At 38.9% G+C, this 27,953-nt stretch overlaps 1 protein-coding gene across 2 annotated transcripts; it reads right to left on the bottom strand.

Annotated features, from left to right (window-relative positions):
- LOC121344963 (TLC domain-containing protein 4-B-like) lies at positions 1 to 26,676 on the bottom strand. 2 transcript variants are annotated; one of them, XM_041421388.1, is made up of 7 exons: positions 26,477 to 26,676; positions 21,381 to 21,546; positions 16,745 to 16,834; positions 13,803 to 13,861; positions 11,826 to 11,920; positions 9,895 to 9,968; positions 1 to 6,415 (listed from the first exon to the last, which is right to left on the bottom strand). In XM_041421388.1, exons 2-7 carry the CDS (start codon positions 21,533 to 21,535, stop codon positions 6,100 to 6,102), a joined length of 789 nt encoding a protein of 262 aa, XP_041277322.1. In that variant the 5' UTR covers positions 21,536 to 21,546; positions 26,477 to 26,676; the 3' UTR covers positions 1 to 6,099. The 2 variants fall into 2 exon arrangements, with proteins under 2 accessions (XP_041277322.1, XP_041277323.1); XM_041421389.1 differs by lacking the exon at positions 26,477 to 26,676 and adding an exon at positions 26,087 to 26,348.
- Positions 26,677 to 27,953: the final 1,277 nt, after the last annotated feature.

Genomic DNA, 27,953 nt, shown 5'->3' with positions numbered 1-27,953 from the left:
TGTGTTCCTTTCCTTTATTATGATGTACCAATACCTTGCATACAACATGCAATTTATTGCTTATTGACATTATTGCATATATCAAAGGGGAAAAAAATCAGCCAATATAATTTTATGCAAGCTTCTAAACTGTTCAAAACAAAATACAGAAATGCTTAACAATATCACTGAAATGCTAGCAAATAATTTAGATTCTTTCTTGTAATAGAAAGTAAATTTAAACCCATAATACTTAATAATTTACTTTGCTATGAAGGATTACTTTTATCACCAATCTTCAGAATTGTTATATTGCATGTTTAAGTTCTTGTGCCATGATAAGGATTGCTATTCCAATCAGGTCACATTACTAGTTGAATTTAATAATGTGATCCTAACATTTTGTGACAGTATTAGAATTTGCTGCAAACCAGATTGTCAAGATTTACCAGAAATCAGTCTAGCAGAATCTACAGTTTTCATCCTTGCTCTGCACATTAGTTAGACAAACTCATCAAGTTTCTTCTTAGATAGATTATATAAACATTTTCGAATTACAGGCTCCTTTACTTATGCCTAACTTGTAACTCATTTGTTCCAAACAGGTTTATAACAGGTAAGCTGTGCCTATTCTACATAAATAGGTATCTTTCAATATTGAAGAAAACACTGTTTGGTAAATGCATGCTAGAAACAAATCCAGGACATTTGGATGTGTGCATATTAAGTGTGCAAATTATATAGCTGAGCTCATGATTAGCCCTTTTCCTCCCTTCCCCCTATGATTTGATGTTTCTTGTGAAACTGGAATAGGATTACTATAAACAAAACCACATTTCATTCAAAATTTTGTATTCTGTATTACAGCTTAGTGTTCATATTGAAATGTTGCTTTCAAACCTAGCAAATTTTTAAAAATATCAAAATTTAAAAACTTAGAAGACAATTTACATGCAACATGTTCCATTTGGGTGCAGATTCTCATATACTTAAATATTTATAGGCTCATAAAAGCATGTCCTGTCCACAAAACAAGTACAATGTTTGACATCCCACACACAGATTAAAAATAAAGATACAATACAGAATATTTTATTTGCTTTTATATTTTCAATTTCAGTAAGTAGGAAGTTATAAATAGCACACTGAATCATTACGTGGTTGATACGAAGCCATGCTGATCTCTTTGTACTTCACTCTCTTACAGACACTTCTTTTACTTAAAACTAGGTTAAAAATGTATATACTTTGTATTAAACAGATGCCCTCTCAGTGCAGGACATCACACAATGAAACTGTTCTCAGAAGAAATTTTGCCAAAATATTTCTTATACCAAACAATATGATTTATTCTTCATAGCTACCTTCCATTCTTTACTGAGCTATAAAGTGCTTGGTTATTATAAATAGAACAAGACTTTGAAAGGAGGTAGCTAGTAGAAATTTTTAATGGATAAGAAACCTTATTAAGTGTTGCCATCTAAAAGTATGACTTGATGCTTTATCCCAGATCTCTAAACAACCCAGGCAGCACATATTTCATCTTCTCTGCCATAAAAACAACTTTCAAGTTGCTTTCATAAAATCCTAAGAACTTCACCTAACACAGATTTTATCCAGGTTTGGATGAAGGTTAAAAGTTCACAAATATTACCACTATTTCCATCTGACTGCCATCAATCAGGGTATCAGCAATGAAGTAGTGTTCTTTTTCTGTCTGTATTCCAAAGACAGAGAAATCTGACCAGGAACAAACTTTCCCTCGTGGAGTTCCCTGTAGCCAGATAACACTGTTGTACAGTAGGGTATTAAAATATGAAAGGGGCTTGCAATAGTTTTCAAACTCTTCTACACTTGCGCTTTTTCATCTGAAAATTCTAGTCCCTTTCTATTTGCTTTATTGATGGCTTTCAGCAGCAGCCAGCAGCACACCAGACCCTAAGCTGGAGCAATTGTCAAGCAGCCCTTTATTTTCTTCTGAGTGGCTCAGCAGAAGCAACACAAAACGATTTTTCAGACTTCTCTATTAAATGGTCTTTTACATAAAGCTTGTACATACATATGCTTAAACGCACACAAGGCCATGAGAAAAAGTCCTCTTCATACAATAATCAACAACTGGTATTACAGCTTGAAAATTCTAAAGAATAAAATTTCAATGTCCATCACAGAGACACAAACACCTAAACCTTTCTGCTGTGTATCTGTCTGCTGTTGTCCCAAGCACAGCAGTAGGAAGACATCTGGATCTCTAGGTGTGTACTCAAAGTCTCCTCCTCCTCTCCTCGTAAAGCTGCCTGAATCCATTTGCTCACTCGTGTAGGCTTTTACCCTTAGACTGTTAGTTCTGCAGTATGAGTAATCTCCCACAATATTTGAAGTAAAGATGGAAGTCATTCTCTTCCAAACACTGTAAATAATTTAACTTTTAATAAAATTTAGTACATAATTTGGAATTGTTAAGAATTTATATATGAAGCCAGCTCCCCTCATTTTCCTGTGCATCTATTTCATTATTCAATGGATTATATGTTTTAAACAATTAAGTTATTAAATTATGGAGCTCACTCAAGATAGCATGTATTTATAGAGGTAGAGTAGGCTTCAGAGATGTAATTCTTACCACTGAAGAATTCACACAGATAACCAATACAGCATCCCTATAGTGTGAGACTCCACTGAAATCCACTGAAACGCTCTGAGAAAATGAGTATTTGAAGTACACTTCCTCTGCAAGTACTGATTCCACAAATCTGTTACAGAACACCTAACCTACCATTCTCCTGTAGAGTTCTCAAAGTGGTAATTACTCATCTTGTGATGAAAAATTAAAGCCATGAAAAAGGGGAACTTGCACTTCTACATACAGCCTAACCAGTACCAATAGTCTGTCCCATGATCAGCAAGTTAACGCCACCTGGTATTGAAGAATGGAAAAGAAAAGAAAACCAAGCTATTTTTTACAAGAGTCTCTCCTTCCATTTGATATGCCCACAGAAAAGACACCTGGTGACATGCCAAGAGTCTGCTTTTACAATGCATCTGTTAAAAATAGAAGTTTTAAGCCACTAATAAGATATCACATTCAAAAGCATTTGTTACATTGCTAATTACCATGCATTCACTTTTCTGCATAAAAAAGCAAAGACACAAGCTTACAACATTAAATTTTATCAATATTTCACCACATTTTTAAAATTAATAAAGTGCAATGAAAAAATGGGTGCCACAGCTATCTAATTTGCTGTATTATAAGCTTTTAATGGCAGGCAAAAAGTGCCCTATATACTACTGTATTCAGTACATCACAACTTTGCTGCCTGTTTACTAAAGTCTTTGCTGAAACCACAGCTGTTAGTAGTTTTTTTTTAAATAAGAAAATTTTCTTCTGATGCATCAGGACATAACTGTAATAACTTTCTTAAAAAATTATAAAATTTAGAGCTAATGCATTGCAAAATAGACTTTCAATTACACTTTTGTGCAGCAATCCAAAATACTAGCTGTTCTAAAGAATTATCACACTGCCCTTCAATCCTAGATGGTTGGCCAAAGTGTAGTATGCAGAGTTTTGGATTGTTTTTTGCTTCTAAATCTAGTTTTAACATCAATTTTATTACAGCTTGACTTACTTTTTTTTTTCCCCTATCAAACACAAGTCTATCTAGAAGCAGAAGTAGTAGGCCATTTTAATAAATGGCCTCCACTGACAACAAAATATTTAAAATACTGAAATATTAAAATCAATGTAAGAAATTATAAATTTCAGAAACTTTTCATGAATTATCACTCTAAGAGTTTCTCCAAATCATCTTGTCAATTTTTTCATCCTACTTCCCTAAGAAGAAAAGCAGACTTCTATTTTCAAGCATACTTTTCCAAAATGTTTGAATTCACTCAATTTTAGAAAGGAATAAGCTTTTACAAAACTATTAATCACAGGGATCTAGTGATGTAAAAAGAAAAGAAAAGAGTATTTAATATACACCTTTAAATCACAAAGGTGATAGAAACACAGCCTTTTTACAATTTTGCATCAGGTACACTGAAATCACATTTTAAAAGATACCAGGTTCTGCAAATGAGCATAAAAGAGAGTCTGTTGCTTTGAGCAAAGCAAGTCCCAGGATGGACTCTCAAAGACTGTGGATTTACTGGTACCCAAAGGAGGCACTGCACTCACTCAGATCATACAGCCCTACAGATGAATTGTTAACTCTCCCAAGGCATAAATAGGTTTTTTGTGCAGGCTGTGAAGTGTTAATAACCACGGGATCCAAAACCACAAGTGCTGCCAATCCTTGCTATCTCCCTCAACAAGGCAGGACTGGGAAACTTTTAGCAAAAAGCCTGCCGAGCTGAGCAATGGAACTAGGCTTTCAAAAGTGCATTTTACACAAGTCCACACAATACTCCCTGACAGCATTTCCACTGGGGAACTGAACTCAGGGCAGCTGCCTTGGTGAGGAGGCATTTCAGCCTATGCAGTTCTCCTGGGTCTCAGATGCCATTTCTGGATGAAGGGAGTGCCCAGTTCCTCCCCAGGGAGGACAGCACAGGGCACTCACACCTCTGACTACGGAGGGGAGAGCTCACGTCACCCAGCTTTGTCAGAGGGAACAGGACTAATCACACAACACGGGGTAAACATGCTACCTTTCTGTTTAAAAAGAAATTGCTTTAACAGATTGCTACAATAATCGGGGTGTGAACTGAAGTCGCAGTGAAAATGGACTCTTTTACCACACCTAGACCAAGGAAAAAACCAGAAGTTAATCAGTCACAATTCTGGATAAAAGAAGTAAACCAAAACAAATTTACACATAAATGTAGCTCTCAAAATCATTTTAAATAAGGCATAACTCAGAATTTCCTCAAATTGTATTACAAATGAGATTTAGGACTATTCCTAGGTGGTGAGATTCCTCTCTGATGACCTCCAAGCCTTCAAGTTCAAACAGAGTAACTGATTATCTCTTGACAAATGTGTGGTTTAAAACAACAAAAAAAAAAATTGTGTCTACAGAGGTCAACTGTTCCTTCTACAGAATTACCATACAGTTTCAGAGGAGTTTGGCACAGTTAATTCAAGAATATTCTTAGTCACACCTCGGATTTCTAACTTGATTAACAAGGAAAATGTGACAAAAACCCTCAATGGTTGATATCAAACAGGTCACTTTTGTGATAAAAGAAAAAAGTATTACTTAAAGTTACACATCACAAATACAGATGATTTTTATATCTTTGCAATTAAACTGAATCCAAATAGCCAATGGTTAAAAATACTCTGAGAAGAACAGCAGCACTTCTCAGAGGTAGTAGCAGCAAAGGAAAGAGCACTTCAGTAAGAACTAGGCCATTTCCACACATCATCTACCATATTAACTTACAAAAAATGTTCCACGGGGAATTTAGAAGATGTACTATTGCATGTAACCTAGGACAGCACATGGGAATCCTTCCCATCAATGTGAGAATTCTAACAGCTCTTAAGATATCATGTGGTCTTATAATACAGCATTTTAGATAAAATTATTTCAAAATTTCCCAAAGAGTTTGCATTCATATAAGGCAGAACAAAAAGCAGTAAAAGACTTCATAGAATCAAAGCCAAATTTTTATCTTTTCTTGCAAAAATTAAAAAGTTGTCAAGAATGAAATCTTGATTGTTATTCCTAGAAGAAAACATAGAAACGTGCCTGGAAAATTGCACCATATCAGGAGTTTGGGGAATTTTTCATTTTCTAAAAAAACAGATATGTCAGTATTCACTGGATTTATAAAACTTTTTAATCAGAGAAACCTGAGAGAAACACTTTGAACACACTGGTGGACAATAAGCAGTAACCAGTCTGCTCCTTTCTAATTTCTGATGCTTGCAACTGCTTACAACAGGCATGTGGAACTCATCTGTGTGAGCTTTTGCTTTTATTCCTCACAGGACAGGATCCGCAAAGCGTGGCCCTGGGCGTGCAGGCAGTGTGGCTAGGGAAAGAGTAAGGTCAGTACAGAGGTAATACCTTGTTTCCATAATAGGAGCATTCCATGGCAGAAATGTGCACTGTTTCAGTGAACCCAAATTATTTTCATAGCAGAAATTTCATTTATGTATGATTTCTAGGCAGATTTTCCATTTCTATGAGTTTTCGCTTCCTCCTGTCCAATAAGACGAATGACCTTGTAGCATCCTTTTGCAATTTTGACCATCCACATCACATTCATAATATCCAAGACAACGCTTGAGATCATCCAGGCGCTCTGGGCTGCAAATCCTAATCTCTGGAAACCTTCTGTTCCAAATGAAGAAATTACGTGGCTGTAATACACAGGCATGACGGCAATCCTCACCACGAAGAACACAACTGTCATCAGCACACCATTGATGATGTTGGCCTTTGAAGATTTGGGATATCCCAGTACTTCAAAAAACCACCTGCAAAAGAAGTGTTCACAAATACCAGGCAGACTTGAAGCCGTCTCATTAAAAACTATTTTACTTCATGTTTATTTTTAATTCGTCATGTATTAATTGCTTCTACTTTTAAAATTTCTAAATTATTGCACTTTTTCTTGGCTTAGTTACAAATCCTTCTGCTTGGCTGCACTTTTTTCCCACCACTTAAGCAGTGTAGGAGATCCAGTATATTGCAGAATAACACATAGAAAATCCTGATATGAATTGTGAACCAGTTGACAACCCACGTGCATTTCAGTGACTCTTGTCTAATATCCAATAATAAAACCATATTTTAAAATTATAAATACATATTTATTACTTGCTGTTATAGTTTATACCAACAGCAGCTAAAATTCTTTTTCTCACTGAAAGCAACTCTAAAATTGCATTTGGATTTGGTAATCCAGAGAGAGCTCTAATTTCTTGTAATTGGGATTTTCTGACTGCTTCTGTTCAGCCCAAAACCACAACATTTTCAGAACCAGACATCCTGAACTCTTGAGCACGTCACAACATTGGAACATTACCCAATGAAAAAAGATATATCTAAAAACTTCTTCTCCATCTACTGCTGGGTCATAAATGGTCTTTAAAAAAGAATTCTTGTATATTTATTCCTAGATATAGCGGACAGGCATAACTTATCTATTGCCTAGCACACAGAACCTGAGGGCTGAAAAAGGAACAAAAAACTTCCCTAATCCTTTGTCATTCACACTAGAATAAACAAGTAAAATTTGTGCAGCAATGGCAGGCAAGACCACAGCAAAATAACTTGAATAACTGTATTCATACTGGGGGATGGGGAAGAGAATGAAATAATCAATTTTTCTCCAATAAGATACAAGGCTAAAATGATTTAACAAAACAGTTCTAAACCTGGTTTTAAAAGTAATTTTTAATTTAATTACCTACAGATTACAACCTAGGTAATTATAAACACACTAAAAAGATTTTACAGACATCCAGCTCTAACAGAAATATTCTAGAAATTCATTAAGCATGCAACTAGGACAATTAAAATCCAGGCACTTGAGGTGGCAGTCCAGCCCGGAAGCAAGATGCCTCACCATAGAAACACTGACATGAAGAGAAAGACCTGACATATTTGGTCAGATTAACAATCAAAGCTTTTACTTTCAATGATATACACAATGCAGAATAAAAAATTAATGTAAAAAACGGTTTTCAAACATACTGCAACATGCCAGTATAGGTAATTGGCATCTGTTTAGCAACTTCCCTTTCCCAGCAAATTAAAAAAAAAGTCTGTAAATAACAGTTACCATTACAATTTTACCCACCACAGTTCAGAATTAATTACATAAATGCTGATACTAACATTAAAAGATCTAAATGCTTGGCATGGAGACAACCTCCAATTAGAGTTCCCTAACAACACAGACAGGAAATACACAGACAGTTCTAAGATTAGAATATCTTTTTATATTTTAATAAGAGTTCTTTTGGTAGACTAAGAATGCAAACAAGAAAAATAATGTAAGTTGTTATCATTATCCATTACGGACTCTCTTAAGGATCTGATTCACTTCAAATTTAATGGAAAAAAATCATGCACTAATGAGATGACATCTCTTAGTGCAAGGGACTTTATTATCTCCTGCAGCAATTTCTGCTTTTCTGAGAGAATGCTAAATGTCAGTATTCAAAGACCCATAATCTCACCATGGGCATTTTAAAAGTAGAGCATAAATTACTTTTAATAGCCAGATGTACCACAATTCTTTCCAACACCACAGTCTGAAAGGTAAGCATCAATGTAGGAGTCCACATGAACCCAGGATGACATCCTATCTTGACAGGAGCTGGGACAACAGCCATTCACCAGGACATGAATATCAATATAAACCCTTTTTTCTTCATTAAGTTTGAAGAAGTGTTTATTTAGTTTTTAGTTTCTCTGTGCACACAGAGCACAGGCTACAACAGACTGATATCTCCCACTCAACTGCACTGGGGCAGAGGAGAGCAGCCTCTGGAGAGCTCCATTATCCCACCCTGTCCTCCTGTCAGTTCGACTTTACCGAACTGATGCCCAAAAGGGACCACAGCACCATCTTTTTTATTTGTAAGAGCTCTGAGGAATGCTACAGTGTCATAAAACACTTCAGAGATTACAGTCACAATGCAGTAATGGGCAATAGCCTGTGTGCAGGAGGAATACAGTTTCTATTTGCCTTATCCTTTCTCCACCAGACATCTGGAAAAGCAAACAGATGCCACACTTGTAGAAGCAGTAGAGCAGAAATACACCCCAAAAAGCATGGTTAAGAAAAAGGCATCTGATACACTGAAAGTCCTCATCCTACCTTGCAAAAAACTGGAGAAGAGGAGAAGGCTGCAGCCCTGCTCTGTACCAAAGCCCCTCACCTGAGGTGGTCTTTTTGGGGCAAATCCTACCCCCAGCTGTGGCCTGAAGGCTGCAGAGTAAGGGGCGAGGCCACCCTCCCCACAGCACCATGAAACTCCAGTGGCAGCTTTCCCTTGCTGCAGTATGTGGCATTATCAGCCTCCTTTTCTGATACAGCAGCACATCAGGGAAAAATACTTGAACCAGCAGCCAGGGCAGGCTCTGAGCTCTGCAGGAGAAGCTTCAGCCCCTTTCTTCTCTAATCACAGGTGTGAAGATTAACCATTTCAGATCTACAGTTAAGTGCTCAAAACAACTTGCAGAACTATTTTTGAAGGTAAATAAAGAGTATACATTTGTATTATTCTAGATATCAATATGCATACATGAATATTGATCTATGTGTGTGGAAAATTGGAAAATAAACTTCAAATTATACAGGGCAATGCAATTCCATTCTAGGATTCTGAAGACAATATTATCTTTCTTCTTTTCCTTGTCCATGATACAAAGAAAAAATATCTACATTAAAGATGGCTTTATTATAAAAAATAAATGAATATACAAAAGTTAATAAAGAATATTTTATTTGTGACATTTCTGTCTTTTCATAAAAAGCTGGCATTTCATACAAAGCCTGGTCTAATCTAGAAAGGAACTCGGAGATGAATACATTAGTTATACTATTGCAGCTATAGCAGCAAAACATTTTCATAGCAAAAAAGTCTTTCATATAGTAATCCTAGTTCAATTAAAGATGGCTTTATTATAAAAAATAAATGAATATACAAAAGTTAATAAAGAATATTTTATTTGTGACATTTCTGTCTTTTCATAAAAAGCTGGCATTTCATACAAAGCCTGGTCTAATCTAGAAAGGAACTTGGAGATGAATACATTAGTTATACTATTGCAGCTATAGCAGCAAAACATTTTCATAGCAAAAAAGTCTTTCATATATATATATATATATAAATTCCCTGTCAGCAGACATTCGACAACTATAAAAAGACTTCGTAAGTGACAGAAATAGTAATGCAGATTCAGTTTTAAAGAACTACGGAAAACCTCCCTAACCACTTACCGCTGATTGACAAAAGGAGTGGAGAACTCTGCAAGGAGACGGAAGTTTCCAAAATAAGCCAGCAGACCTTTGCTCTGGTTAGCAAAACAAAACAGACATACAAAAATCAACAATGTAGATGTGAAATTGTCATTTGAGTCTTAAGTATACACAGAATGATACAACATCTCAACTTCTTTAATCAAACTGAGTTTGCCAGCTGTGGCCACCTTTCTTGCACTTTCAAAGCAAGTTTTTTCACAAAAGCTGCAATTGTCCTTCAGGATATCTCCAATCAGCAGCTTCTTACTTCAAATAAACCTTTATAAGACCTACAATTAAATGGCCATGAGGGGCTAACTAGAGAAGACTTGCACAAGTAGTCATAGATTACTAATTACCATGTTAGCATTACTGTCTGAAAGAATCATAAACATTTTTGATTTTTCAACATTTAAACAAGCCCAAACAGAAACACTTTATGCTGAAGAAAAATCTGCCTGCATTGTTGTAGGAGCAGATTTTGGCAAAGTGAAGACCTATTCCCAGCTGTAATTTGACAGCCTGGAAGGGCACAGGAAGCCCTTTCTTCCCTCCTGCAGAGGGCAGGGGCAGCCCTTGCCAGCAGCCCTGCCGTGCCTGTGGGTCGGGCACAGCCCCTCCATGGGGCACATCCACACCACATCCCCTCCAGCTGAGCTCTTTCTTTCCTCCACTGACACACAGTATCCACTTAATTGCTGGGTAAGCAGCAGTTTGCAGATGTAGAGATAAAAAGATTGGGGGTTTTTAATTTCCTTAGGTTCCGTGACCAACCTATGGAGTGGGTGTCATGATTCCTCTTTCCCGCACCAAGCAAGCAAATACCCACTACTTCAAACTTTTCATGTCAGTTTGCATTCCACCAAAGAGAAAATCTGTGCATTTAACCAAGTTCTTTCCTATCCCCAAAAGGCAATTTGGAAATAACATACTTAGGGGTGACTTTCTCTGAAGACAACAGACTGAGAACAACACACTGGCATCCACAGGCAGAGCTACATCCACAAAGAAATAAATGCTTTTAAAGAAGCTCACACTAATATTATGCTTTCTGTTTCCTCCAGAAACAGCTCATGAATTTTCTGCATGGGGATTAGCCTTGGTGGTAGTATTTTCATTTATTCACTTTCATCCATGCTAATATTAGTAAATTTAATTATCTTCAACCAGAAACAGAGTATTTACCTGACAGCGTACTTCAGCCCCTTTAAACCATTACATGGGATATCTAACAGTAATCTGGCATCTCGACACTTTTAGTATTATAAGCCTGGGATTCACACAGTAGGCAGGGAAAACATCATTAAGGTTGGAAAAGACCTTCAAGATGAAGTCCAACCATTAACTGTGGTCTGTGTGCTCACCACTAAACCATATCCCCAAGTGCCACATCCACATGCCTTTCAAACTTCCAGGGATGGTGATTCCACCACTTCCCTGAACACTTGCCTGACCACCCTTTCAGTGTAGAAATTCTTCCTACTATCCAAAATAAACCTCCTCTGGCACAACTTGTGGCCATTTCCCCTTGTCCTGTCACTTGTTACCTGGGAGACAGAAGTAGAACATAACCACTTGAAACCATTTCCTTCTAACTTTCCAACTAAATATTCAAGCTTGTGGTTTTAATTAAAACGCTGTTCTATAACAATATGAAAAGCCCTTCTGTCAAAGTAAAAATTGAGAAAAGTTTTTTAAGTTCAACAAAGTTAAACATTTTTGTTGAAGTGTAACACTGAAAAGTCATGCATTTACCATAAATAGTTGATAAAAACATTTAAAAATAATGATTCAAAGTATAAGTATGCCTTTCATTAACCAGTGATTTTTTTTTAACATTAAGCAAGTGAGATCTATAAAAGCTGTTTCTTTAACCTCATCTGCTTGTTACAAGAAAATACAGCACTTACCAGTACAAAATAGTAAGCATACAGAGCTGCCAAGTGATGTATTACAAAAAATTTGTCACCAATTGCCTTCCAGTAGTAAATAATAAGCAACAGATCTACAAGAGAACAGAAATAACTATAGAGAACTATTTATTATACAATCATTGACCTCAGAATAGCGTCTCTAAGTTTTAGAGATATACCAAGATATGGCTTCAGTAGAAACCCTCTGAAATAACATCTGAAGAGAACATCTTTATCCTAAAGACTTCACTTCAGTCAAAGCATTAGGCAACAGCATTCTCTCAACAATTTCCATAAATGGTTATTTTCCAGATCAATGGAAATACAGATGCAATAATTTTAGCCAAAGTACTTTGGAAGGAAAAGGTGGATCCTGTATCTCATAGTGACTTCACACTTATGACCCCGAAAACCTGGAACAAATCGCATTTAAAAAAAGGCAGGTCTGCAGGGGGCATAGCAAACATACAAATACATGCAACAAATGCAGGGATCTATTACAGAGAACCTCCGAATCAAAAAGTGAAGTATATTAGTAAATTTCGAACCATTTACCAGAACTATTTTGCAAGAGGCATTAGAAATAAGAAGCATATTTGCATTATTAAATCCCGATTTTCTAATTACTGCAAAAGTAATTAGAAAAGTAGTAATTTTAATAGTAATTGCTATGGCAAGTTAGTGTTAAAAAGAAAGCTTTAACATAAAATAAACCCAAAAAAAAACCAACTAAAAAAAAATCTTTCCTTTCCCATGATGGTCTGAGAATTCAGAAGATCTTGTTCTCTGTACTGGAACAAGCAATTTCTGTCCCTACTTTCTGCAAATGAGTACTTTGGACTGGAATATTATTGACCAAGGTTCCAAATCAAAGACTTTACCCCTGTGCCTTTCTAAAGTCCAGAGTGTGCCTTGATCTCTTTTATATTAGCTATCCTCAGGCAGGGCTCTACATCATCTGACATATCTGCTCACTTCCTATTAATAATTAAACATCAACTATATAGGGAAGTGAGAGAGAATGAGTGGTCAGGTTGAGATGCCTGTTCAAAGGCATTCATTAATTCATAATGAAAGTTTAATGTATAATTATTCAAAAATAGATAGTGATTAATTTAAACATGGCAGCTAAAGCTATGAAAAAGCCCAGACACTTAAAATAATGCACAGTTTAACTGAATATGCTGATCACCAGATTATCACTTCCACTGGGATGACAAATCCAGTATGAGATAACCAAGTCTGTGGCCCAGTCTCTGATCAGAGACTTCATCCTAACATGAGAAGTTTTCACTGAAAACAGTCTAAGTCACAAGCTTTTGCTTTGATAAGCCATTATTATCCCTACACAACGTAAATGAAAGCTCCAAAGCATTTTGTAGCAAAATTTCCATGCCAATTTTAGTTGACAGAAAAACTAAGAACATAATACATATTTAGAAATAAGTAACATACAAAATAAATAATTCCCATGTTTTATACATTACTGAATTTTGGCTTAAAGGGAGACTAAAAGATAGGCAGGCAGGATCCATTTGGCTTGTATTGAGGGTTACTAAAATTATTCTGCCAGTATTCTGAGGCCACAGGAAGAAACACATGATAGAAGAGATACAAGCTGTAGGCACCAAGAAGAGAGTGAAGGGCACTAACACTAAGGGCTCTAACACCTTCTCAACTGGCCAAAGGACAAATCTGAGCTGGAGCTGGTGGCTGCACATCAAACCATCACAAAGCCACACAGTGGTATTTCCTCAGTGCTTGGGGAGATATTCCATCTTTCACATCTGCTAGCAGGATCCTGTGATTTCACCACAACCCACAAATCCATTAGCAATTTTAAAAGCCACAGTAGAAACTGTATTGTATATATGTACCACATCTTCACCTCAGTGGCTCAGCATAAACATATAGGTATAGAGACTCAATATACATAAACAGGTCACGCATGCTTTATACATGTTGCATAATTACCAGAAATGAGGTAGCCTGTGGTAATAGCAATATTCAGCTTCACAATTGAAGGGTCACCCCTGTAAACATACCAAAAATACATAGTTACAGCCTAATTTGCAAAGGACATACACATCTCAAACACAATGCCCATCAGGGCACATTATTCTTGCCTCATCAGTAAGAGATTATGCAATCTAGTTAAGAAGGGTTCTAATCACAAGTGAATTCCTTTTCCACCCAAACACAAGACACCTACTAACTACCCTAATCAGGATCAACCCCTGCCTCAGCACAGAGACTGCCCCAAGAGCCTTGCTAGAGATTTGAACTGAAACCCAGCAAGTACTCTGAGCTGGCTGCTCAGGAAACTGAGGATAAAAGAGGACAGCCCAGTCTCTGTCTCTTAGCCCTTTAACTAACACTCTGTGTCTCCATTTTTGTTTTCTGCCAATACTACAAGTTTGGTACGGGTGACAAAAATATCTTGCTCAGCTGGTGCTTTTCATATTCATAATCAGAAGGATGTTTATAGGGATAAACAGAGTAGAAGGACACAGGAAAGGAATTATTTGCCAGTTCTCTGGAGCCAAAGAACCTTTGAGCAGAAATGCTTTTCAGAGTAGTTTCCACACCTTCTATCCCTTCCCTTTTGGTGCCAAACATTCAGCAGGCAAAGCTCTTAGTAGCACACACACAGCTTCAGTTCCTCTAGAATGTTCAACAAACCCAAACTTGTGAATACAGCTCCAGAAAGGGAAGCATCCACATTACAGCAAGCAATGTTTGTTCTTTTCTCCACTGTCCTCTGTGCATTCCTACTTTGAGGAGTTTGGTAAGCAAGTCTTTCTTCCTTGGCACAAGGATTGTAACTTAATTTTTAAATTAAATTGTGCAATTAATCTAGCTATGTTTTGTGTAAATACGAATTGAGCTTCAAGTGACAGGTCAACAGATCCATAAAATGTAGACTGCTCAAGACAAGCAGTGAAAGCAATCCTTGTTGTAAACCTTTCCTGAAAACAGGAACCTAACTGTGCTTACAGCCAGCTCCAATACAAAGTCTGCCTCAGCCAGAACACAGTAAAATGCAATTACTTAACTATTTTTTCTTAATCCTATTGGAATGGAGTGGGAAGAGATTTCCTGTATTATTATAATCTGATCACTAAATTGTAAAGCTTTCTTAGTGTCTAAAACTAACTGTTCCCCTAAGTAAGAAGGTAGTTTACAGGAAAATAGGACTCACAAAACCAGAATTCTGCTGTTAGGTGAAGAAAAATCATTACTAGGAGAGTCTGGAATTCACTCCATCTGTTAAGATTGGCCGTAGATGTTCTTTTAAACACAGCTTGAAATGGGAACATTTTTCCATGGCTTCAAAACTTGATTTCATGAGCTACGTATGTTGTGGGCTGAGTGCTTCTTTAGGTTTAGACATAGAGTAGAGACAGATATGTTCTCCTAACTTTAGCAGGAACTCTTTACATAGAGTAAAGAGCTCATGTTAGAGCTCCCAGCTGCAGCTGCAGCAGCATCCTAACTAAACTTCTCAGGGGTCCCAACACACTTCAGCACACCACCAGCAAGGCTAAGCCTGTGCTCAAGAGCCTTCATATTCTCCAGAGAACATGCAAAGGACTGAGTATATGAAATTGGTTCCTTGATAATGGGAGACATGACTTAACTGGATGGGACAGGGAATGGTTCACTTCCCTCTTTTTTTTCCTCAGAGAATGGTTACTTTGCATCAAACCTCCTCTAGGCTTTGTAAACCAACACTTCAACAACATATATGATGGTGTACTGTCCATCTGTCACATCCCTTCAAGAAGAGTCTATGTTAGAATCCCAAATTATTCTCAATAAATTGAGAACTTAGGTCAGGAAATCTGGAAGATTTTAGACTAAATTCTATCTCCTTGAATAGAAGGTGCAATGGAATTAATGAGCCCTGCTGTCTGCAGGCCAGTTTTGATGCAAGCAAGAGCCCAGAGTGACAAACAGGGAGTGACTTGAATAAGCAAATGGGAAGAACTATCTCTTTGGTGATTGCTAAGAAGGTATGTGTGACAAATGAATTACACATGAAGACGCACGTGCGGATAGAACAAACAAAAGTCCATACCACTGACTTTCTTCAAACTTCTTTGCAGATACAGAGTCATATAAAATGCTAATCAAACATCAAACTTGAAAATTATGACTATGAAGTGAACAGTCATAGGAAAGAGCCTGTTCTCCTATGAAGCTACAACTTAATCCACTTATTTACGTCTTCTCCCTCTCCTTATCTGATCTCTACCACCTCCACATTTTCTACCATGTGATTCTCACCACCACAAAAACAATTTCTACATCATCTATATTAGTCTCTAGTACATACTGAAAAAAGGAAAAGTTTTATGAGAAGTCCTGGACCATCAAAAAATGTCACCCACAACACTGATGCTTCCCTGGAGCTTACCAATGCTCCAGTCTCTGTCACGATCTACTGTATCTATTTTCAGGCATTACCTGACAGTAATGCCACATTCTCTCTCCATTGAACCCAAACCCTTTGCAGGGTTCAATGGAGAACTTTCACACAGATATACACTATCCAGATCTGCTACAGCTTTTCAATTTCACTTTAAAATTAATACTGTAAATAGCAGAGTTTCAGTCATACTGATTTATAGTTACAGTTTATTCTTTAATAATTTAATATGCTATTTCAAATAAATTGCTTGTATTTTAGCTATTCCACTTCACAGAGACACATTGAACTAAGACACTAACACTGACACAATAGTTACCAAATTTTCTAATAGTACAGACATAAAAATGAACATATCACAACTGCATATTTTAATGGAAAATGAAACAATTATTCAGTACTTAATACACTGCAGGATTTTTTTTTTTCTTCTCAATTATGTTCTTTTATTGTGTAACCACAACATATATGTAACATGCCTTACCAGAGATGGTCAGCATTAACAGCATCATCGTACAATAAAATATAAAGGCAAAACCCTCCAACCACCAGGGCGTGGAATGTGGACACTGTCCTGAAAAAGAGATCACAGTCACAAGAAGGTACTGCCATTCACAGCTTCCCATACTGTGCTTAAGGCAGTATGTATACAGAGGCATTCTCAACTGCCTGCAGATACTTCTGTGGGAGACAATCATCTGTTCTCTATGCTACATCCAACCACTTACACAATGACAGGTGGAAAAAACCAGTCAAGGAGAAGGAATCTATTAGATTGGAGTGGGATTGACGATATTAGATACAAAGTGAGTCTTAAAAGTAAGGGAGATCTAAGTTTCCTTCAAATTATCCCATATATTAATGAATCCTTAAAGACAGTACGACATCTAGCTCTCTAACAAATGTTTTCTGTATTGTCCCCACTGCTGAAAATTGTATATGCAAATTCATATTCAGATTAGCCCAGCAGTTCTGCAACAGCAGCTTTCTCCTTTCAGGCACCAAATTAGAAGACCCATAATAAGTCTAGTTGGGATCTGGAAGGTAGCATTAAACAAAAAGTCCTAAGCTTCAGATAGAATTTCTAGTGCATTTGAAGTAGATTCTGGTTTTCAAAGAGAAAGCTACAACCAAGTTATACAAGTTGAGTACCCAAGGTATAACAGCTACAGGTTTATATCAATTAGCAGCTTTGTATCAGACAAAGGAACCATAAAATAAATGTCACAGTAATCAAAGTTGCCTTGTCCCTACCTGGGTACTAGACACATTTTTCCCCCAAAGACAACAGTCCCCAGTTGACAGGCTGCATGCACAGTGTAGATAAACTCTGCACGCTAACAAGCATGCACTTTTAGAGAAATATCTATTTACAGAAGCCCCAGCAGGGTTTCTGCCAGCACACAGGCCAGGGCCCCTCCTGCCCTTTCAGTCCACATGTGTTCTTGGAAGGTAGAACAATGCAATGGGCATGGGTCCAAAATGTGTAACCTTCCTGCTCTAGCCATGGGTTTAACACAACTATAAACTGCACCTAATACCATGTAGCTACTGTCTGCTTTCCCACTTTCCAAATGTAATTACAAAGAAAAAAAAAAAAAATTATGTGAAAAAATATCCATAGGAATCCCAGATACTGTTTGAAAGATGAGAAGTAAGTTGAGTGCTGTGTGATTGCAAATACTTCACACCGTATTCACAGCACCAACAATATGCACACAAATGCACAGATGCTGTTAGTTATTATTCCTGTCTTTGTACATACTGAGTACATATATTTGGAAGTCATTAATATTTTAGATGTCCTTAAGGCACTCTCTGGAATCTAAGTTCTACCATGCAAGATTTGAAGAAAACACCTTCCTTTCTGCAGAAGACTTTCCAAAGAAAGAGGTAATAATCCCTATTCCATTTCCAGAAGTGGTATTATTATCTATTGGAAATAGAAGATTCTGTAACTACTCATAAAAGAGACTGTATTTACAATTTGTTTCAAGAGTGTCACTGTGCTATTTTCAGCAGCTTTTTCAATAGTGTGCCAGAAAAATGAATGGAGATTAGTATAATATGAGTAGTCAAAAACTGGATGAGAACAATTAATAATCATTACAGCGCAGACTGCACTTCTGCCCTCTCGCCTTTTAACAAAGAAAGAAAATTTAATTATCAGAATTTTAACGAAAATTAATAGTTTAATTAAAAGGTCTACTCTTGTAACATGGGATTAAAAAAGATAGGAACTTTTCTTGCTTTTTAAAAACAAAGCAGAACATGCAATATTAGTCTCTGAGAAACACCTGGAATTTTTGAACTTGAGGAGAGGATAATGCTACAAGAAGGAAAATTTGTCCTAAAATATAGCTCATTAGTTTACAGTTGTAATTTGTCTTTGAAGAGGCCATTTACCTGAATCTTTCTGTTTAGAATACAAGTTATACACAAGTAAAACACTTGATGGGAGTGAAATAAAAAAAAAAAAAAAAAAAAAAGGCAGCAGATTTCCTCCTTAACTCTGGACTTTGAAGCTTCTCCACAGACAGGGCAGAAAAAGGGAAATAGTACAACAGTCCATTTTAATAAGGAATCTAGGTCAAGCTATCAAGCTCTGTACATTTCCTTGAAATTCTTTTCAAAGCTTGCATCCTTTAACTCCTCATTAAGCTGCAAACAAAAAAAGCTGCAATGCTAGGTTGCAGACTTGCTTCTTTATTATTGAATATTTTTTTTTTCACAACTACTTAATAGTATTACAAGCATGTATTACAGGAGAGGCAATAGGAATGTATGCACAACTTGAAGAGTTATACTACATCTGTGACTGAATATAGTTTTTTAATTCAATTTGAGTGTCCATATACTTCAGATGCCAGAAGCAATTACTTTATTGGTTCATAATTCTTGGAAGGTCAGAATGAACAAACTGACAGCATGGAAAATACAGTCAAGAGCTGCAGCTCAAATGCTTGATTACAAAGCGCTCCAAACTGTAACAATATATTTTCAATGTTATAGCTCATTTCAGGCAGATGCCCTCTTCCAGACCCAGCTGAGCTGATAAAAATGCATAACCATCCTCTGTGCCAGTTTCCTTAGCACTGCCAACAGAATCATTTGTGTGCACTCCCTACACCAGTTCAATATAGGACAAAATAACAACCATTTACTTTTAAATAATTTAAATGAAACCAACAGATTTTACTGGGACATAGTAACTGTATCTACCTGCAGAACTCTCTGCAGAATAAATACACACTCCTCTGCATTCTCTGAACTTGCAAGATACTCCCTGAGGCCTCTCTGCATTTCGGTGAAACACTGGAGTGACAGGGCAGTTTGACAAAACACTGTGTTTGGTTAGCAGAGCTGAAGTAACACAGGCACAGCTAGCCTTTCTTTCCCTTCATGCCCTCCTCAGTTATAACATCCACAAGATGCTGATGAACCATGCTTTGTGTTTCATGCCTTCTAACTCCTGAACTGGATGAAGCCCGGGATCACAACCCATCTGTGTGCTAACATCTACATCCTGCTATCAACCCCAAGGCTAACATCTACATCCTGCTATCAACCCCAAGGAAAAAAACTGTGCAAAGAGGTAAAAAGGGACATAGCCTGGGGTACTGTATCAAGTTGAGCAGTTAAACACCTTATTACAAAGTAGCCCAGAGATTATGGAGCAGCTAATTTCCAGCACACTTGTGATGTGTAAAACAATTCATGTTATTATGCAAAGCACTACACCAGCATAGTGCTACCAGGCATGGGGTAAGTTCTCATAAAGCCTATTATGCAATTCAAAGGCCATTTGATGTGGCTGTAGACAATAGTTCAGTTTCACAAGGGAACAGTTTAGTTTACTTTCCCTGTCTGCCTCTTATTGTTAATTGGAACAGAGGTAAACCTAAGCTGCACTGATACTGTGAACTGGCATCCTACAGAGTTGCTCTGGCAGATAGGTAATTATTCAAAGTTGGAACTGAAATCAAGATGGTGCCTTTAAGAACATTGCAAGTGGACATTTGCCAAATGGAAGGGCAAGGCTATTTGAGTTGCTAATGCTGCCTAGAACAATGGAAACAACTTTAAAAGTTGTTGTGTCCACCTGACACTAACAGCACTGAGGAGGAACACAACTGCGACTAATGCATTTCGATAGCAGTGACAACCATCCAGTACACATTTTTGAGCTTTAAATTTGGGAATCATCTGAAAAATATTTTAAAGTTGTAATAGGCTACTCAAAGGTATACTGTACCTATTAATTTCAACTGGTGAACCGTATGTACTATATATACCCTTTCAGAGTAGTATGTTGCAAATAAAACCTCACTGATCACCCCACTTTCCATTACTATCGTATACTTCCCTTATGGCTTAAAAGACTCACGGGTCAAACAAGTTTCTAGAAGCCCTGTATCCGAGGGGACAAGTGAAATGCAGGTGGATCCATCCCACTGATGGAAATGCAGAAACACAGAGAGAGTGAGGAATGTTTTTGGACTGAGTTTCCACAACTCCTCCCTGCACGTGTACCCTGCATCTGCTACAGCTTCCCCTCCTCCTCCTGCAGTCTCCCTTCCCTACAACACACATGAACCTGGCTCTTTTCAATACTACACCAAAGTGGCATTAAATTCTTTGGAAAACCTTTGGATAACCTATATAAAACAGTTTGTAGTGTAGTAGCACCAGGTGAACAAACTACTTTGCTCCTGAAAGCATGACCAGAGATACACTGGGATTTAGAATAAATTGCAATAGTTTTGATTTTCATATGTGTTTGGAAAGGAATTTTTTATCTCTTCTCTTTACTAGAAGCATCACAGAGCGTCCCTTCAATTTATTACCTCTCATCAGTCACTGTTTTGTCTTTGTACTGACCTTTACTTGGGCATCACTGTCTAACAAAGCATTTAATATACAAGTGCTAGCAATGCTGTGTCTCCATGAAGGGGCCTCAACATTTCACATGCGTTATTTGTCCAGTGCCTAGAGCCAGCCCTCTGATCTTTACTTTTAACTAATAGGGTTTTCTTCAGTCTTACACATACACACACAGGTGGTTCAAATGTCCATGATTTCAGGTAAATCGTTAACTGTTGTTGTTTTGAACACTTTACCTTGAATTCCATTCGATCTTCCTTTTTTGGCTGAGATTGTTAAAACCAGGTGTTATTTGTGCTGACACCCAAGAACTTACAACGTGGAACAAGAGCTGAAATACAGTAAAACTGGCAAGAGCAATGCCAATAGTCAGGTTGCTGAAGGAAGCCATTGTTCTTCAACCTGTGAAGAGAAGCAGAAGGTAATTTCACTCCATTCTCCATTTAACTATTTTAAGCAAACACAGATACTGTTTTTGACAGCAAACTTATTCACAGAAATATTATTCACTACAAGTTTCTACCTGTTCAATGTCTCTACTTAAGCATTAACAGTATAAAAGTATGTCCAAACTTTTAGATACACAAGTTGCATTTTAGTTTCGGTTTTTTAACATTTGCATATATACATTTTTGTGGCCTAAAATTGCATGTATTTTATCTACACAGAAAGGGCAGTGAAGACCACTGACCAGGCCAACTGCCAGCTCTGCAGCCTCCACTCCTGTCCCAAGAATCTCCAAAGTTAAAACTTGTTTCATTATCGCCAGATTGACTGCTGCCAACAGGAGTTTAAAATGCAACAATGCAATCAGAGAAGCACAGAAGAGAGGTTTTTGGGTCAGCCCAGAGGAGCAGTAGCTTTGCTGCAGCTCTGTTTGTGCACTTTGCAGAGGCAGAAGCTCCCCATTCCCACTGGGCTCAGCCAAGAGCTCGTCCTTGGGACAGGCTGTGGGCTGTTGCATCGGAGCTTTCCTCCTCCACACAACTCCAACCTCCGCACATTCCCACTCAGCGCAAAGCCTCTCTCATCAGAGCTGATTGACTGTTCACTTGCTGGATGTTCAGCTATTTCATGAGGTCTAAATACCAAAACAATTCCAAACAGAACTGTCAGTCTCTAAACGCTTCAGTCGTTTTTCCTGAGTCGCCAGTATTTGCAACACAGAATGATATTTTCCCAAAAGCCACAAACCTCTGACATGCATCTCTAATTTGACAGTGAAGTGGTTTACACTCCAAGACTGGCAAAAGGTACAAACTCAAAAAATTTCAATTTAAATTAAGTCGAACTGGAGAGTGGAGAAAAAGCCAAACGGCATTCATTTCAAATATTTAAATAATTATTTTAATACCTATAAAAATGCTGTTACTTATTTTAGTTGTACTTAAGAAAATATCTAAAGATAAAATGAAGACTTTTAGGACAGCATAATTTGATTTTACTACAGCAACCTAATGGTCAGCAAAAGCAATACAACGATGTAATACATTTATGTCCACCTTTTTTTCACGTGCATTACAGAACAAGTGAACATGCCTTAGATCTTTGAAATTGTATGTGCATTGCAGATGGTAACAAACTTGAACTTCAGGAAGAAAATAGAGGAAAAAGTCCACCATAATGACAAAATGATAACTTTTTTTTTTTCATCAAGTACAATATTCTCACTTTGGGGTGTAAATGGTTAATATATTGAAACATATAGATCAGAAAAAACATTATTTCATCTTCAAAGATTTAGAAACAGAAGGTTCAATGGTCTCAAATTTTTTCCTCTCTACCTCCTTCTTTTCTGTTTATTCTCCAGAATTGAAGACAAAACTTCCTCTGACTAGTACCCACAGAGCTACAGGTATAAAAACAGAATGCAGGACAAATAAGAGCAGATTTGCTGAGTGAAACCTGTCTCTATCATGTAGATTTCAAGTGCTAACTTCAGACCAGCTTTAATTCTGTCCTAGGGACCCCAAAATTCTTGGAACATGTTTGATGTGCTCCTAGGACCTATCTTCCTTCTCAGTTGAACCCAAGAGGAATCCAGCTTGCATGCTCTGGGACAACTATGCAACACAAATCACAGGGGGTGATTCAGTTCATAAATGCATTTTTAATCCAAACTAAAATTCGGATGTACACACACTGCAGTGCATTGCATTAAACTAATTGATTCCAGTTGTTTTCTGATGACCTCTTCTAGTGCAACAGCATATAAGTCCTGCATACTTTATGTTATCCTAACAAAACTTCCAATTTCAATTACAATCCTGAATATTCACTATTCTTGATTCTCCGCATACTTCTCCATTTGCCTACACTGATCAAGAAGAGACAAAACACAAACCAAATTTTATATCTTTTTCACAAAAAGGACCAGAGACAATGAGTGTTAAGCTCAATTTTCTAAGACCTTACCATTTGAAGGAATAAAACATAATAAAGTGGGAACAAACCCACTGAGAAGCACTGTAGATTGTCCAGTTCCAGATTCTAACCCCAAGGACAAAACTTTGTTATTACATTATCTCATATGTAGCAACCAAGTATTCTCTCGGACAACATAAGGAAAAAGAAATTATCAGTTGGTTTAATGAAGGAAGCCAAAATGCAGGTTAAGTACAAATCTCTTCAGAAAAACAGCAAAACTACTGAGCATTAACCACGCCTACTTCATCCTTTTGACTAAAATATAGCAATTCTCATGATGCTTCATTTTTTTAATCTTCAGCAACTACACTAGTATCTCTGATGTCAAAGACACTGACATAATCTCTTGGACAAGAGAAAACCATGCTTTGTTTTGTTACCTTAGAAGATTTTATTAGGCAAGTAATGTTTCAGCTTTTGACAGGTGTTCATTTTAGTACAGATTATGGAATTAAACAAACCTTGCAAGCATCCCTTGAAAGAAATGCATTAGAAGACTAATGTTTCACCTAAGGAGCCTGTGGAGGGAACTCCTTTTTAAAAAAGGTACTTGCCTGGAAAGTGCATGACCTGACTTTCAGCAAATGCAGAACCACGATGCCCATGAAGGAGAATGGTTTTAGAGAAGAGAGGCAGACAAAACATTAATCCCTAAGCTTCCCTGGTTGGTCTCACAGATGCTCACGTTTTGCAAGCCTGGTTTCATATATGCTTACCAAGATGCTGTTTAAGTATAGCAACTACCAAGTCCAGAATAATTTTATGCTTTACCTCAGCAATTAATAGTGTCACATTTTAATTCAATTCAAGAACCTGGTGTAAATAAAGCATTGCACACAAGTTCAGCTACAAACATTGTCCTATATCTATAGGTTGATATTTTCTCATATCTCTACGTTGTTTTCAACTGTATCCTGTTTAACATGAAAATTTACTGGTTTTTACCAGATTTTCTTTTAATTTAAAAGAAAAATTATTCATGTTGCTGAACCTAAATAGCTTGTTGCATTGTGCTTGTTGACTTAAAACAAGAACAATTAGCTTCTGATTACAATTTTCCTTGACAAAGTCCAAAGTTAGTAAGCCAGGCAGCTTCAACTACACTGTGGGGTTTTTTCCCCAAGTATCTTCTCGTAGCTGTACAGCAAAGTCTGATCAAGATACACAACTTTGTGGATTATGTATGAGCAGACACTTTATCACCCAAACTGCATAGTCATTGATTACTGTTCTGTCAGCTGATACAGGGTTTGAGCTAATGGGAGGCTGGCTGGGGAGAAGGTTTAGTGTAACTACTTTGTAATGCAGGAAAAACAGCACAATATACAGGTTGGTTCTCCACCATTAGCATTTGCCTTGCCTACCCAAAATTACTGTCTTAAACATTCAGTTAGACAGTAACTACATATGATCAGAACTTCACTCTTGCAGCTTTTCAATGGAGTCTTTAGGTAAATATTACCAAATACTTGAAACTAACATTTTTACAGCAAGGTATTGCTTACATGCCTAGTGTGATTTCAAATGACTCCATTGACCCAATAGCTTTGAATAGGTTAATAACACAGGTTTTTTCATCATACTCTGGTAAGAGCTAAAAATATGTTGGTTTTCATTTGCTATTAACATGCAGTGGTTTTCCTGCAATTCTGTTACCACTTGAAATTTACAAGGAAAAGCAATAGCCAATCACCCCCACATGATAACACTATGAACTCCTGATAGAAACAAGTTGGCACTTAATGAAAGAGGATAAAGGAGCAGGAAAGTTATGAAGTGTTGTACCATCAAAAGCATTTAGCATTTACATTCTCCTTCTCTTACTGTTTGGCATGCAACAGTATAACGAGACATGGTAAGAAGGTGCAGTGGAAGACTTAAGGCCCACAGCCCTTACTTTCTTCGAGGCTGGATTTCCAGATGAGTTGGATCAATTTCCAAACAAGATTACACCGTAAAGCTGATATTGATACCAGGACATTGCATGAAATACTGTGCTCTCCTGATCCGCTTAAAACTGAAAGCCAAATCCAATAGCTGTAAAACTTGTCAGACCAATCTGCAGAGAGCAACACTGAATACTGACTGTTTCCACATTTTATAATAAGCCCAGTAACAAAAGCAGTGCTGGAGCTTTGCTGTGCTCTTGGTTCTGAATGGTAGATCCTATTCGTTTGATATCTTATTTGCTCAGTAAGCAGCGTTAAGGAGAAACACAACAAAATTCAAGCTACTCACACTTAAGCCGTTCCCTTTTCTATTTAAGACTATTCACACCCTAAACTCCACGCAGCTTTCTGCTCTCAGAACATCAAAGCAACCGGCAGATCAAGCATTCTTATAAAGGCAGTGTACTCAGGATGAGGTGGCCGCTGCGATACCATTCACCGAATTCCCTCAAACCCCGCAATCAGTCTGGAGTCGCTAAGCCCCCAAGAGGGACTCGGCCCAGACCCGGTGGGCGCGGAGGGCCCCCGGGCTGACCCCGGGGACGCTGCCCCGAGTCGGGCATTACCTCTCCGTCCCGGTCACCCGCGGCGCCCGCCGTTCGCACCGGCCCCGAGCTGCCGCCGGGCAGGCAGGCAGGCAGCGGGTAGGAGCAGGCAGGAGAGCACAACAGCGGGCAGGCAGCGGGCAGGAGAGCACAGCAGCGGGCAGGCAGCGGGCAGCCTCCGCGCTCGCTCCGGCCGCGGCGGCGGGAGGCGGCGGCTCCGCGCAGCCCTGCGCTGTCAGCGCGCCGCTGCCTGCGGCTTGCGGCCCTCGGCCCCCGGGGCCGCCCCGCGCTGAGGGAGGGAAGGGACCGCTCCACCAGCCCCGCGGGGCGGGGGAAAGGGGCCGCACCGCCCCCGCCCCGCCAGCCCCGGCCTCTCAGCGCCCTACCGCCTTCCCTCCCTGCCCGCCGCACCTGAGACCGCGGTTACGGGGGCTGCGGCGCCGCCTCCTCCTCCTCCATGCCTTCCCCGCGGCGCCGGGGACGGGACAGCCCTTCCCGGGCGCAAGATGCTCCGGCGGGGATCGGGTTACGGTAGCCGTAGCCTTAAAGGGGCCGAGCCGCCGCCGCCACCTGCCGCCGGGCTCCGCTCACCGCCTCCGAGGGGCCGCGGCTTCCCCGGACCCTCCCCCCGCCCGCCCCGCGCTGAGGCCGCCGCCCCCTCTCCGCGGCCGCCCCCTCTCCGCGGCCGCCCCCTCTCCGCAGCCGTCCCCGCGAAGCCGTGCAGAGCGGGGTTCGGCAGCCCACGGGAATGGCCCGGGACCGTCCCGCAGCTCCTCAGCGCGGCCCCAGCGCAGCCGCGGGGACAGCGCGCGGCCGGAACCGCCCGCGCGGGCAGCGGGCCCCGCCGGCCAGCCCGGCTGCCAGCGGCGCCCCTGCGAGCTGCCACCATGCGCACAGGGGCCCTGAACGCTGCTGAATGTTCATGGGGTTTGTGCTGGGGCAGGATAAAGGCCAGCCAGACACAGCACCTCACCTTCCAACATTTTAGTCACTGTGTCTTTCACTTACACAGCCCGGTTGTCTGAAATGTGTCATGCGAAAAATGCTGACGTGACCGTTCGTGCCCTAGGAATCCATTTATGCGCTCTTTGGGAGCACTGTACAGCACAGAGCCATGGGGAACACACCCATCACAGAGAGAACAGGTATTGCCAATACTTGCCATTTACTAAATTCGGTGCTGTGATTTGTGGCATTTTTTTTTATTTTGCATTTTTGAGCTGTTGTGTTGAAAAGCAGAAGCAAACTTATGTTGACAAAATTAAATACAATAGATAGACACAGTCTTTCACCAACTAGAAAATGCAATGGTCATGACTGTTCCTCTTGGCATTCTTCTGCTATCATCCACATCCTAAACCACCTCAATTTTACATTTCCACTAATGATTCCTGATTAATAAATTAAAAATTCTCCTCTAACAAAATAATGATGAAGGTACTAATATACATCTCACTCTACAGTTTGAGCTGCAGCTGACAAGTCATCTACCCCACTATGTACGCTGATCTCTCTTGCAAGACATCTCCCATGGCAGGAATGCTCTGGCTTAAGCCTGACTAGAAACTGATGTTGGCTTGCCTTAATGCGCCAATCTGCAAAATGCAGAAACCCAGGTGCTGATTAATGAGGCATTGAGCCATTCCTGCTGCAGAAGTGGGAACCTGTGGGAGGTGGGCAGGGCACACTGCCAGCATCTCTAACTGTTTGCAGCCAACTTGGCGTAATCCATTGCTGGGCATGAACCAATGACCAGGTGTTTGTGTAAACATCGGAACTACTGAAGTTTGCTTTCCTGTGGACTGGTGTCTTATGATTGACCAGCTTTTGAATTGATTTTTGTTAACAAAATTTTATGAGATGTCCTCAGACAAGTGAAGGGGATCCC

This window comes from Onychostruthus taczanowskii, unplaced genomic scaffold (assembly GCF_017590055.1).
Source record: "Onychostruthus taczanowskii isolate IOZ18803 unplaced genomic scaffold, ASM1759005v1 scaffold7, whole genome shotgun sequence".
Taxonomy (NCBI): domain Eukaryota; kingdom Metazoa; phylum Chordata; class Aves; order Passeriformes; family Passeridae; genus Onychostruthus; species Onychostruthus taczanowskii.
The sequence above is the reverse complement of the archived record's forward strand: the minus strand, read 5'-3'. Positions and strand labels throughout refer to the sequence as shown.